This window comes from Equus przewalskii, chromosome 10, assembly GCF_037783145.1.
Source record: "Equus przewalskii isolate Varuska chromosome 10, EquPr2, whole genome shotgun sequence".
In the NCBI taxonomy this organism is placed as follows: Eukaryota; Metazoa; Chordata; class Mammalia; order Perissodactyla; family Equidae; genus Equus; species Equus przewalskii.
Window position 1 is genome coordinate 60,902,916 of NC_091840.1, and position 14,820 is coordinate 60,917,735.

General features: G+C 40.7%; 1 protein-coding gene across 41 annotated transcripts in view; it reads left to right on the top strand.

The window, feature by feature from the left end:
* The window catches only part of DHRS7B (dehydrogenase/reductase 7B), a 64,215-nt gene that overhangs the window by 24,058 nt on the left and 25,337 nt on the right, over positions 1–14,820 (top strand). For 11 of the 41 annotated variants that reach the window (XM_070563692.1, XM_070563713.1, XM_070563698.1 and 8 more), the window contains one exon: positions 14,504–14,673. The exons of 9 other annotated variants lie outside the window; for them this stretch is intronic. In XM_070563692.1, coding sequence (XP_070419793.1) covers positions 14,609–14,673 — 65 coding nt within the window. In that variant the 5' untranslated portion in view covers positions 14,504–14,608. Of the gene's footprint in view, positions 1–9,068; positions 9,178–12,483; positions 13,868–13,917; positions 14,674–14,820 lie in introns of those variants that run through there. 21 more of the 41 variants (XM_070563693.1, XM_070563734.1, XM_070563706.1 and 18 more) reach the window with 7 other exon arrangements.

Genomic DNA, 14,820 nt, shown 5'->3' on the forward strand with positions numbered 1-14,820 from the left:
TTAAAGAGCTTCTTCAAGGCAAATGAAAACAGGATTGAATCAAAAAAACAACCCACTAACTGGGAAAAAATATTTGCAAGTCATATATCTGACAAAGGCTTAATATCCATAATATATAAAGAACTCTCGCAACTCAACCACAAAACATCAAACAACCCAATCAAAAAATGGGCTGGAGACATGAACAGACATTTCTCCAAAGAAGATATACTGATGGCCAATAGGCACATGAAAAGATGCTCATCATCGCTGATCATCAGGGAAATGCAAATCAAAACTACACTAAGATATCACCTTACACCCGTTAGAATGACAAAAATATCTAAAACTAATAGCAACAAATGTTGGAGAGGTTGCGGAGAAAAAGGAACCCTCATACACTGCTGGTGGGAATGCAAACTGGTGCAGCCACTATGGAAAACAGTACGGATATTCCTCAAAAAATTAAAAATAGAACTACCATACGATCCAGCCATCCCACTACTGGGTATTTATCCAAAGAGCTTGAAGTCAGCAATCCCAAAAGTCCTGTGCACTCCAATGTTTATTGCAGCACTGCTTACAATAGCCAAGACGTGGAAGCAACCTAAGTGCCCATCAACAGATGAATGGATAAAGAAGATGTGGTACATATATACAGTGGAATACTACTCAGCTGGAAAACAGAACAAAATCATTCCATTTGCAATAACATGGATGGACCTTGAGAGAATTATGTTAAGTGAAATAAGCCAGCGAGAGAAGGACAATCTGTGTATGACTCCACTCATATGAGGAATTTAAAATTATGGACTAAGAACAGTTTAATGGATACCAGGGGAAAGATGGGGTGGGGGGTGGGCACAAAGGGTGAAGTGGTGCACCTACAACATGACTGACAAACATTAATGTACAACTGAAATTTCACAAGATTGTAACCTATCATTAACTCAATTAAAAAAAAATAAGGACGTATTTGAATTCGACAGCACCATCAATCAACTGGATATAATTGACGCGTAGACCGCTTTGTCCAACAACTGCAGACTACATGCACTTCTTAAGCTCACGGAACATTCCCAAGATAGACCGCAGTCCAGGCCATAAAACACAGCTTAACAAATTTAAAAGAAGAGAAATCATACAATGTCTGCTCTCAGACCACAATAAAATTAAAGTAGAAATCAATAACAGAAAGATAGCTGGAAAATCCCCAAATACTTGGAGATTACACAACACACTTCTAAATAACATATGGGTCAAAGACGAAATCTCAAGAGAAATTTTAAAATCTTTTGAACTAAGTGAAAATGAAAATGCAACATATCAAAATGTGTGGGATGTAGCAAAAGCTGTAGTTAGAAGGAATTATATAGCATTGAATGCATATATTAGAAAAGAAGAAAGATATAAGATCAGTAATTTAAGCTTCCACTTTAGGAAACTAGAAAAAGAAGACCAAGTTAAATCCAAAGCGAGCAGAAGAAAAATAAACATTAGAGTAGAAATCAATGAAATTGGAAATAAGAAATCAGTAAAGAAAATCAACAAAACCAAAAGCTGGTTCTTTGAAGAGATGAATAAAATTGATAAACCTCTAGCCAGGCTAACTAAGGGAGGAAAAAAAAAAAGACATAAATTACTTATATTAGAAGTGAAAGAGGAAACATTACTGTGGAGCCCAAAGACATGAAAGGACAATAAAAGATTATTATGAACAACTCTATGCCTACAAATTTGATAATGTAGATGAAATAGACCAATTCTTTGAAAGACACAATCTGTTAAAACTTATAGAAGAAGAAATAGCAATCTGAATATGTCTATATCTATGAAAGAAACAGAATAATTAATAATGTTCTAAAACAGAAAGCACCATGCCTACATAGGTTCACTGGTGAATTCTACTAAATATTTAAGGGAGAAGTTATACCAATTCTTAAAATCTCTTCCAGAAGATAGAAGCAGTGGGAATACTTTCTAACTCATTCGTGAGGCCAGTATGACCCTGGTACCGAAACCAGACAATGACATTACAAGAAAAGAAAACTACAGACCAATATCTGTGATGAACATAGATGGAAAAATCCTCAACAAAATATTAGCACATTGAATCAAACAATGTATAAAAAGAATTATACACTGTGACCAAGTAAAATTTATCCCAGCATGCAAGGCTGGTTGAACATTTAAAAATCAGTTAATGTAATCTGTCGCATTAATAGACTAAAGAAGAGAAATTATATGATCCTATCAATGGATGTAGTAAAAGCATTTGATAAAATTCAATACCCATTCATGATAAGAACTCTCAATAAATTGGGAATAGAATGGAACTTCCTTAATGTGATAAAGAATGTCTACAAACAACCTGCAGCTACATCAGCCTACTTAATGGTGAGAAACTCTAAGCTTTCCTGCTGAGATTAGGAACAAGGCAACAATGTTCCCTCTCACCACTGCTTTCAGCATAATACTGGGAGTCCTAACTAATGCACTAAGATGAGAAAGGGAAATAAAAGGTATACTATTTGGGAAGGAAGAAGTAAAACTGTCTTTGTTCACAAATGATGTGATTATCTATGTAGAAAACCCAAAAGAATCAGCAGAAAAACTTGCGGAATTAATAAGTGATTATAGCAAGGTTGCAGGATACAAAGTTAATATATAAAAGTCAATTGCTTTCCTATATACCAGCAATGAGCAAGAGGAATTTGAAATTAAAAACACAATATCATTTATGTTAGCATTCCCCTCCATGAAGTACTTAAGTAGAAATCTAACAAAATACGTACAAGATGTGTATGAGGAAAACGACAAAACTCTGATAAATGAAATAGAAGAGGAACAAGATAATTGGAGAGATACTCTATGTACATGGATAGAACGACTCAATATTGTCGAGTTACCAGTTCTTCCCAACTTGATCCATAGATTCAATATAATGTCAGTAAAAATTCCAGGCAAGCACTGACAAACGGACTCTGAAGTTTGTAAGGAGAGGCAAGAGGCCCAGAATAGCCAGCTCAATATTGAAGGAGAAAAACAAAGTTGGAAGATGACACTACCTGACTTCAAGACTTACTGTCAAGCTACAGGAATCATGATAGTGTTGTGCTGGTGAAAGAATGCATCAATGGAGCAGAATAGAGACCCCACACAGACCCACATAAATACAGTCAACTGATTGTTGACAAAGGAGCAAAGGCAATAGAATGGAGCAAAGATAGTCTTTTCAACAAATGGTGCTGGGCCACACATCCACATCCAAAAAAAAAATGAATCTAGACACAGACTTCATACCCTTCACAAAAATTAACTCAAACTGGATCACAGACCTAAATGTAAAACACAAAGCTATGAAACTTCTAGAAGATCATGTAGGAAAAGACCTAGATGACCTTGGGTATGGTTATACCCTTTTGGATATGACACCAAAAACCATGAAAGAAATAATTGATAACCTGAACTTCATTAAAATTAAAAACTTCTGCTCTGCAAAAAACAGTGTCAAGAAAATGAGAAAACAAGCCACAGACTGGGAGAAAATATTTGCAAATGACACATCTGATCAAGGACTGCTAGCCAAAATACGCAAAGAACTTTTAAAACTCATAATAAGAAAATGAACAACTCGATTAAAATATGGGCAAATGACCTGAACAGACACCTCAGCACAGAAGATATACAGATGGCAAGAAAACATGAGAAGTTGTTCACGTCATATGTCACTAGAGAATTGCAGATTAAAACAACAGTGAGGGCCGGCTCCGTGGCCGAGTGGTTAAGTTCGCGTGCTCCACTGCGGAGGCCCAGGGTTCGGATCCTGGGCGAGGACAGGGCACTGCTCGTCAGGCCACGTTGAGGCGTCATCTCACATCCCACAACTAGAAGGACCTGCAACTAAGATATACAGCTGTGTACGGGGCGGGGGGGGGGGGGGGGGGGGGGGGGGGTTGGGGAGATAAAGCAGGAAAAAAAAAAAGATTGGCATCAGTTGTTAGCCCAGGTGTCAATCCTAAAAAAAAGAAAAGAAAAGAAAAACAGTGAGATACAAGTACTCACCTGTTACAATGGCCAACAACCAAACACTGACAACGCCAAACGTTGGCGAGGATGTGGAGCAGCAGGAAGTCAGATTTATTGCTGGTAGGAATGCAAAATGTCACAGCCCCTTAGAAGACAGTTTGGCAGTTCTTACAAAATTAAACATACTCTTACTGTATGATCTAGCACTTGCACTCCTTGGTGTTTACCTGGGTAAACTGAAAACTATGTCCACACAAAAACCTACAAATGGATATTTTTAGCAGCTTGATTCATAACTGCCAAAACCTGGAAGCAACCCAGATGCCCTTCAGTAGGTGGCTAGGTAATTAGTGTGGTACATCCAGGAGTGTGATAGATGTTTTTTGTGGTACAAAGCAATGTTATTCAGTGCTAAAGGGAAATGAACTATCAACCCGTGAAAAGACATGGAGGAACCTTAAATGCATGTGACTACGTGAAAGAAGCCAGTCTGAAAAGGTTACATGCTGTATGTTTCTAACTACAGGTTTCCCCCACTATCCGAAAATAGAGTGTTCCTATGAACCCTTTTGTAAGCTGAAATGGCATAAAGGAAAGAAGAAATTTTTGCTTTTCCTCTTTCTTTGTAAAAGCAAAAATCCTCTTCGGATTTCTTTCAGTTACCAAAAACAGGTACTAATGTACATCTTTCAAGTGGTGTCACGTGAACTTTCAGAAAGTGGGGATATCTGTGTACACCATTCTGGGAAAGGCAGAACTGTGGGGATGGTAGAAAGATCAGTGGTTGCCGGGAGCTAGGGAGGAGGAAGCGATGAACAGCAGAGCATAGAGGATATTTAGGGCAGTGAAACTATTCCATGTGATACGACAATGGTGGACACATGTCATTATGCATTTTTCAAAACCCACAGAATGTGCACCAACAGGGAACCTGAGTGTCAGCCATGGACTTTGGATGATAGTGATGTGTCCATGTAGGTTCGTTGACTGGAACCAATGTCGCCCTGTGATGGGCGATGTGGATAGTAGGGAGGTTGTGCATGTGTCGGGGAGGGGACATATGGGAACTCTGCTTTCCTCTCAGTTTTACTGTGAACCTGAAATTGCTCTAAAAATTAAAGTTTATTAATTAAATAATTGAAAAAACAATGGTGGCCACAAAGCAGTGGAATTATATACTCAAAGAAAAACTGTCAACCCCAAATTCTGTATTAAATTCTATATTTAAAACTATCCTTCAAAAGTGAAAGTAAAATAAAGATATCCCCATATAAATAAAGACTGAGGTAACCTATTGGTTACAAACTTACTTTCAAGAAATACCAAAGGAAGTCCTTTCTGCCAAAAGGAAATGACCCCAGACTGTGTCTTGTATCCACAGGTAGAAATAAAGAGCACTGGAAATGGTTAATTTGTGGGTAGCTGTAAAAGACTGTATAAATACGTTTTGCTCTTTTCTTGTCTTTTGTAAAAGTCCTAAGATTGTGTTAAATCAGTAATTATAACACCATTTGATAGTGCTATATATGATCAATGTGTAGATATAATATGTATGACGGTGAATTCACTAAAGGAGAAGCAGTTGGCCAGAATGGGATGTTTGACATGAAGGTTATAAAGGGTGGCTGTTATTGGTGATGATGAGGTCGTGTGTGTGACTGTGGGAGTGAGTGGCTGGAGTAGGGTGGAAACAAGACAGTGGAGGACAGGCGGTCACAGAACTGAGAGGCATAGGTAGGAGCACCCCTGCGGATGTGGAATGGCCAAGGATTATGGTGACAGGAAATGTGCTGGAGAGAGTGACAGTGAGTCGGTAGCTGAAAATGTCACTGATGGCGGGGGTGACCAAGAGGAAAGCAGACCATCACGAGGAGGGGCAGGCTGATGTAGGCTGACAGGAGCGTCCCAGCGGAGTGGCTTTAGGGAGCAGGAGGGGAGAGTAATAGTGAGGACCCCACGGCGCTCTGTTACGGAACAGTCCTTAGTGACTTCTTCAAATGCAGTTTGAAAAGAGAGCCCTGTGCTCTGCCAGTAACAATGGTGAATATATGAAAGACATCTTCAGTTTAAGGTTGTTTTTCTTTTAATATAGACTCTGAAATTTGCCAATAGTTTTTTTAAGCCTGAAAAGGCTCTGAGAGAAATAAGGGGAAAAAAGTTATGTATGGGGATAAGCGGGTGACAGATAGACTGACTGCTTCTGGGCCGTCCTGAGGGGAGCCGTGTCTTCGGGGAGCTGTTTGCTGGGTCGCTGGGAAGAGCGCTCAAAGGCACTCGGTAGGCTATTATTAAATGCAAGCTGAGACGCTGGCTGTGGAAAACCCTCTCAGGTTGTCATGCTTTCCTTTTCCTTCCGTCCCTGCAGTGTGTGAAATTCCCTCCTGTTTGTTTCCTGGCATCATGTCAGTGTACTACAAGTTTCAAGTAGAAGCAATATAAAAGTTGCTTGAGAGTCAAGGGCATTTTCTACTGAAATTTCACAAGAGTGTTTTTCAGTTCTAAAAATAAGTTGAAATTCAGGGTGAACCATCATCCTAAATAAATTACAGTAGGGTGGATTGTCCGAGAGAGAGGGACAGGGCAGAGGCAGATGGCGCATACAAACCCGCAAGGAAACTGAGGCGGCACCTTGTTAGACTATAAAATCATCTGATTTTAACCATGAGCCTACTTGAAATTAGACAGCATTTAATGTTTAATCCTTTGTGAATAACATACTTAATTTTTTTTCTTTCTTTGTGATAAAATACACATAATATAAAACCAGTTCAGTGGTATTAAATACATTCATAATTTTGTGCCACCATCACTACCGGCTCAGAACTCTTTTCCTCTAGCAAAACTGAAACTCTGTATCCATTAAGAAATAACTCCCTCTGCCCCGCCACCCCCACTCTACTGTCTGTCTCTGTGACTTTGACGATCTAGGTGCCTCATATAAGTGGATCATACAGTGTTTGTCCCATTGTGACAGGCTTCTTTCACTCAGCATGATGTCCTCAAGGTTCATCCATGTTGGAGCAGGTGTCAGCATTTTCTTCCTTTTTAAGGCCGAATAATATTCCATTGTATGTTTATAACACATTTTACTTATCCATTCATTGGCTGATGGACCCATAGGTTGCTTCCATGTTTTATCTTCTGTGAATAATGCTGTTATGAACATAGGTGTACAGATATCTCTTTGAGACCCTGCCTTCGATTCTTTCAAATATATACCCAGCAGTGGAATTGCTGTCTCATGTGGTAATTCTATTTTTAACTTTTTAGGGGACTTCATACTGTTTTTTCAGTGGCTATACCATTTTACATTCCCATCCACAGTGCGCAAGCGTTCCAATTTCTCCACATTTTCACCGACATTTGTTATTTTCTGTGTGTGTGTATTTTAAAAAAATTTTTTGTTGAGGAAGATTCACCCTGAGCTAACATCACTGCTAATCTTCCTCTTTTTGTATGTGAGCCGCTGCCACAGCATGGCCACTGACAGATGAGTGGTGGAGGTCCACACCTGGGAACTGAACCTGGGCTGTCAAGCAGAGCGTGATGAACTTAACCACTAGGCCACTCGGGCTGACCCTTTTTTTTTTTTATGGTAGGCATCCTAATTGGTGTGAGGTGGTACCTCACTGTAGTTTTCATTTGCATTTCACTAATGACTAGTGATGTTGAGCATCTTTTCCTGTTCTTATTGGCTATTTGTATATCTTTTGAGAAATGTCTGTTCAAGTCCTTTGTTCAGTTTTGAATCAGGTTTTTTTTTTTTGTTTCTGAGTTTTAGGAGTTTTCTGTATAGTCTGGATATTGATCCCTTATCAGATATATGATTTGCAAATATCTTCTCCCATTCTGTTGGTTGCCTTTTTACTCTGTGGATAGTGTCTTTTAATGCACAAAATTTGGAAATTCTCGTGAAGTCCAGTTTGTCTGGTTTTTGTTTTGTTGCCTGTGCCTTTGGATCATATCCAAGAAAACATTGCCAAGTCCGATGTTGTAAAACTTTTTGCCCTATATTTTCTTCTAAGAGTTTCATTGTTTGAGGTCCTACATTTAGGTCCTTGATCCATTCAGAGTTAATTTTTGTATACAGTAAGAGTCCAGCGTCACTCTTTTTGCGTGTGGATCCCCAGTTTTCCCAGCACCACTTGTTGAAGAGACTATCCCTAATAAACGCTGTTGGCGCCCTTGTCAAAAATCGTTTGACTGTATATGCGAGGGTTTATTTCTGGGCTCTCTGTTCTATTCCACTGATCTGTATGTCTGTCTTTATGCCAATGTCACAGTGTTTTGATGACTAACTTTGCAGTAAGTTTTGAAATCAGGAAGTGTGAGTTTTCAAGATTGTTCTGGCTGTTTGAGGAACTTTGAGATTGCGTTTGAATTTTAGGATGGGTTTTTCTATTTCCACAAAAGACATCATTGGGATTTTGATAGGGATTGCATTGAATCTATACATCACTTTGGATAGTATTGACATTTTAATAATGTTACTAATTATTACTATTAATAAATTAATAATTTTAAGTGTCCCACTCCATGAATATGGAATGCATTTCCATTTATTTGTCTTGTTTAATTTCTTTCAGCAATATTTTTTAGTTTTCATCATACAAGTCTTCGCCTCCTTGGTTAAGTGAATTCTTAAATATTTCTTTTAGCTGTTACTGTAAATGGAATTGTTTTATAATTTCCTTTTCAGATTGTTCATTGTGTATAGAAATGCAACTTATTTCTGTGTATCCTGCTACTTTGCTGAATTCATTTATTAGTTCTAATAGCTTTTTTGTGGTGTCTTTCTGGTTTCTTACATATAAGATCATAGAATCTGTGAACAGAGGTAATTTTACTTCTTCCTTTGCAATTTAGTTGCTGGTTTTCTTCTTGCCTAATCGCTCTGTCTAGAACTTCCAGTACTGTGTTGAATAGAAGTAGTGAAAGTGGGCATCCGTGCCTTGTACCTGATTTTAGAGGAAAAGCTTTCAGTCTTTCACCATTGAGTGTGACCGCTGTGGGTTTTTCATGTATGTCTCTTATTATGTTGAGGTAATTTCCTTCTACAGTCACGCGCTGCATAACGATGTGTTGGTCAAGGATGGACTGCATATTCAACAGTGGCCCCATAAGATTAGCGCCATAGAGCCTAGACGTGGAGTAGGCTACACCAACCAGGTTTGTGTAACTACACTCTATGATGTTCACACAATGATGAAATCACCTAATGATGTTTTTCTCACAACGTCTTTGTTGTTAAGTGATGCATGACTGTATTTCTGTTTTGTTGAGTGTTTTTATCAGTGAAAGGTGTTAAATTTTGTCACATGCTTTTTCTGCATCAGTTTAGATGATTGTGTGTTTTTTCCTTCAGTTGATGCCAGTATATTACATTGATTAATTTTCATATGTTGAACCATCCTTGTATTCTAGGAACAAATCACACTTGGTCATAATGTATGATTCTTTTAATTTGCTGCTGAATTCGATTTCTTAGTATTTCGTTGAGGATTTTGTGTCAGCGTTCAAAAGGGATAACTTTTTGGTCTGTAGTTTTCTTACAGTGTCTTTTTCTTGGTGTCAGGGTAACGTTGGTCTCATGGAATGAGTTAGGAAGTGTTCTCTTCAGTTTTGGGGGAAAGTTTAAGAAGGATTGGCATGAATTCTTTAAATGTTTGTTAGAATTTCACCAGTGACCATCAGGTCCAGGGCTGTTCTTTGTTGGGAGGTTTTTGATTCCTCATTCAATCTCCTTACTAGTTAGAGGTCTTTCCAGATTTTCTGTTTCTTAGTGACTTAGTCTTGGTAGGTTTTGTGTTTCTAGGAATTTATTCATTTCACGCAGGTTATACAATTTATTGGCATATAGTTATAGTGCTCTCTTATAATCCTTTTTGTTTCTGTAGAATCGGTAGTAATAGCCTCATTTTCTTTTCTGATCTTAGTAATTTGAGTCTCCTCTCTTTTTTTTCTTAGTCCATCTAGTTAAAGTTTTGTCCATTTTCGTGATCTTTTCAAAACACCAACTTTTGGTTTCATTGATTTTTCTCCATCGTTTTTCTGTTCTCCATTCTATTTATCTCTGCTCTAATCTTTATTATTTTCTTCCTTATGCTAGCTTTGGCTTTAGTTTGTTCTTTTTCTAGTTTCTTAAGTTATAAAGTTAGGTTGTTGATTTGAGATCTTCTGTTTTTATAATGTAAGCATTTATAGCTATATATTTCTCCCATAGCACTGCTTTTTTGTATCTCATGTTGTGGTATATTGTGTTTTTGTTTTAATTGACCTGTAAGTTCTAATATTCCTTGTGATTTCTTCTTTATTCCATTGGTGGTTTAATAGTGTGTCTTTTAATTTACATAAAGTGTGAATTTTTCAGGTTTACTTTTCGTCTCTAACTTCATCCCATCGTGGTTGCAGAAGGTACCTTGTGTCATATCTATCCTTTAATACTGAAACTGATTTGAGACTTACCTTGTGGCCTCGTGTGTGGTGTATCCTGCAGATTGTCCCCTGTGCACTTGAGAACAACGTGTATGCCCGGGTTGCTGGGTGGAGGTTTCTGCATGTCTGTTACACCTGGTTGGTTTATTCCGTCAAGTCCTCTGTTTCCTTGCTTGTCTTCCGTCTGGTTAATCTATCCTTTATTGTGAGTAGGGAATTGAAGTCTTCAACTCTTACTGTAGAGCTGTCTATTTCTCCTTGAATTCTGTCAGTTTTTGCTTCATATATTTAAAATCCATTTTGTCTGATATTAGTGTAGCCACCCCTGCTCTTTTTTTCGCCCTTGCTGTCTCTTACTATTTGCCAAGAGTATCCTTCTCCATCCTTTCACTTTCAACTTGTTTGTGTCTTTGGATCTCAAGTGAGTCTCTTGTCGATGGCGTATGAATGCCGAACATGTTGAATCATGTGTTTTGATCTCTTCTCCCAAATTCTGTCCTTTGATTGGCGAGTTTAATCCAGTTACTTATAAAGGTAATTACTGTGGAAGGACTTACTTCTGCAATTGTGCTATTTGTTTTCTCTATGCCTTATAGCTTTTTTGTCCGTCATTTCCTGTGTTACTGTCTTCTGTTGTTTTAGTTGATTTTTTTGTAATGAAATGTTTTGATTCCCTCTTCATTTTCTTTTCTGTATTACGCTACAGCTATTTTCTTTGTAGTTACCATCAGGATTATATTTAACATCCTAAAGTTATAACAATCTAATTCGAATTTATATCAACTTAATTTTAATAACAGACAAAAACTCTACTCCTTTATAGGTCTGTCACCACCTCTTTTGGTTGTTGATGTCACAAAATAACATCTGTATACATTGTGGGCCCAAGAGCCTAAACTAATAATTATTTTCAATGCATTAATCTCCTAAATTATGTAGGAAACAAGATTTGGAGTTACCAACCAAAGTTACAATAATACTAGCTTTTAGACTAAAACTTGCTTTTTTAAACATGTATTAGTCTCTTAAATCATGTAGAAAACAGAAAGTTGAGTTACAGCCATTTTATAATAATTCAGTTTTTGTAATTGTGCATTATTCGCCTTTATTGAGGCCTTTATTTCTCCCTCTGGCTTTGAGATACTGCCCTGTGTCCTTTCACCTCACCCACGGGACTCCGTGAGCACTTCCTGTGAGGCAGGTCTAGTGATAAACTCTCAGCTTTTGTTGATCTGGGAATGTCTGAATTTCTCCCTCACTTTCAAAGGACAGCTTTGCCAGACGTAGGATTCTTGGTGGACAATTTTTCCTTTAGCACTTTAATATATCAGCCCTTTGCTTTCTGGCCTCCAAAGTCTGTGATGAGAAATCTGTTTATAATCTCACTACAGATCCCTTGTGTGTGATGAGTCACGTGTGTCCGGCAGCTTTCCAGCTCCTCTCTCCATCTTTGCCTTTAGAAAGTCTGATTATGCTTATGCTGTGTCTCAGTGTGGCACCGTTTGAGTACACGTCACCTGGAGTTCATAGCTTTCATCAAAGTGGGGAAGTTTTCAGCTGCTATTTCTTCAGATATACTCTTTGCCTCTTTCTCTCTCTTCTCGAGACTTAAGTGCAGATGTTGGTCTGATATGTCCCATAGGTCCTTATGCTCTGTTCACTTTTCTTCACTTTTTCCCAATGATTTCCATTGTCCGGTCTTCAAGTTGGTTGATTCTTCTGCCTGCTCAAATCTGCCTTTGAATCCCTCTAGTGAATTTTTCATTTCAGTTACTGTTCTTTTCAGCTCCAGTATTTCCTTTTGGTTTCTTTTTAGGTTTTCTGTCTCATTATTGATATTTCCCTTTTTTTGTACGTTATTTTCTTGACTTTCTTTTTATCTTTCATTAGTTTTTTGAGCATCTTTAGACAGTTGTGTTAATATTTTTGTCAGGTGGATCCACCTTCAGGTCTTTTTCAGTCACAGTTTCTATTGGTTTATTTTCTCCTTTGGATGGGCCATAGTTTCCTATTTATTTGTATGCCTTTTTTTTTTTTAAGGAAGATTAGCCCTGAGCTAACTGCTGCCAAGCCTCCTCTTTTTGCTGATGAAGACTGGCCCTGACGTCACATCCGTGCCCATCTTTCTCTACTTTATATGTGGGACGCCTACCACAGCATGGCTTGCCAAGTGGTGCCATGTCCGCATCCGGGATCCCAACCGCTGAATCCCAGGCCGCCAAAGCAGAACGTGTGAACTTAACTGCTGCACCACCAGGCCGGCCCCTTATTTGCTTATCTTTTTTATTGTTTGTCTCTCCCATTGATATGTCATCTCCATGAGCCCAGTGATTTATTATTTCCTGTTTTGCTCACTGTACCCCAGAGCCTGGAAGAATTGACACACAGTAGGTGCTCAGTCATTATCTGTTGAATGACTCTGCACTGTAGCAGCGGTAGTGGGTGACTGTGCTCCATCGTGAATGTGAGGAGAGAGAGGCTGTGCTCCATGCCTGAGTCTCTGCAGTGGGTGCCCGTGTGTGGAGAGAGAGGCTGTGCGTCATGCCTGAGTCTCTGCAGTGGGTGCCCCTGTGTGGAGAGAGAGGCTGTGCTCTATGCCTGAGTCTCTGCAGTGGGTGCCCGTGTGTGGAGAGAGAGGCTGTGCGTCATGTCTGAGTCTCTGCAGTGGGTGCCCGTGTGTGAAGAGAGAGGCGCTGTGCTCCATGCCTGAGTCTCTGCAGTGGGTGCCCGTGTGTGGAGAGAGAGGCTGTGCGTCATGTCTGAGTCTCTGCAGTGGGTGCCCGTGTGTGGAGAGAGAGGCGCTGTGCTCCATGCCTGAGTCTCTGCAGTGGGTGCCCGTGTGTGGAGAGAAAGGCGCTGTGCTCCATGCCTGAGTCTCTGTGGTGGGTGCCCATGTGTGGAGAGAGAGGCTGTGCTCCATGCCTGAGTCTCTGCGGTGAGTGCCCGTGTGTGGAGAGAGAGGCTGTGCTCCATGCCTGAGTCTCTGCAGTGGGTGCCCGTGTGTGGAGAGAGAGGCGCTGTGCTCCATGCCTGAGTCTCTGCAGTGGGCGCCCGTGTGTGGAGAGAAAGGCGCTGTGCTCCATGCCTGAGTCTCTGCGGTGGGTGCCCGTGTGTGGAGAGAGAGGCTGTGCTCCATGCCTGAGTCTCTGCGGTGAGTGCCCGTGTGTGGAGAGAGAGGCTGTGCTCCATGCCTGAGTCTCTGCGGTGGGTGCCCGTGTGTGGAGAGAGAGGCTGTGCTCCATGCCTGAGTCTCTGCGGTGGGTGCCCGTGTGTGAAGAGAGAGGCGCTGTGCTCCATGCCTGAGTCTCTGCGGTGGGTGCCCGTGTGTGGAGAGAGAGGCTGTGCTCCATGCCTGAGTCTCTGCGGTGGGTGCCCGTGTGTGGAGAGAGAGGCACTGTGCTCCATGCCTGAGTCTCTGCAGTGGGTGCCCGTGTGTGGAGAGAGAGGCTGTGCGTCATGTCTGAGTCTCTGCAGTGGGTGCCCGTGTGTGGAGAGAGAGGCGCTGTGCTCCATGCCTGAGTCTCTGCGGTGGGTGCCCGTGTGTGGAGAGAGAGGCTGTGCTCCATGCCTGAGTCTCTGCGGTGGGTGCCCGTGTGTGGAGAGAGGCGCTGTGCTCCATGCCTGAGTCTCTGCGGTGGGTGCCCGTGTGTGGAGAGAGAGGCGCTGTGCTCCATGCCTGAGTCTCTGCAGTGGGTGCCTGTGTGTGGTTCCCATTAGACATTGGCTTTGGGCTCCAGCAGCTCCTCTTAAACACGTTGGACCCCTGACTTCATATGTACGTTGCTCCCTTGTCTGTCTGATTGATATTGTTCTATGTAGTTTTTAAGACAATAATCTGAATTCAGGAGCCACAAGCTGGCAGTTCCCCTGGGCCGTGTGTGTGTTGTGTGGGCAGAATGGTGACTTGCATGGTTTTGACTTTGAAGTCCAGCTTCAGGCAAGGCTTGCCCTTTGTACAGGCTGCTACTCTGTGGTTTCACGGGGATCTTTTCTTTAATTTTCGCAATTCTGATCATTTGCTTTTTTTGTTTCTTTGTTCATTGTCGGTCTCTTGGTCTAGGCTGTGAGCTCTGAGGGTCAGAAACCATGTCTACTTGGTTCATCGCTTGCCCCCCTATGTTGGCCCGGGGCCTGGTGCCAGCCACACTTGATATATAGTGGTTGAATGGATGAGCGAGCGACATCAGGACCTGAGATGAACCACAGTGTGGGAGGTGTGGATCTAAAGCAGTAAGTTTGGTCTTTTTCCCGAACATATTTAAACATGAATAGCCCTTAAAGCTGCCCACCTGGCTGTCATTGCTCAGGTCCCTTCTGAAGTGCTCTCTGGGAATTGCCTTTTTTCAGTCTATGAGTTAGCAGCACATTTGTTCAGGA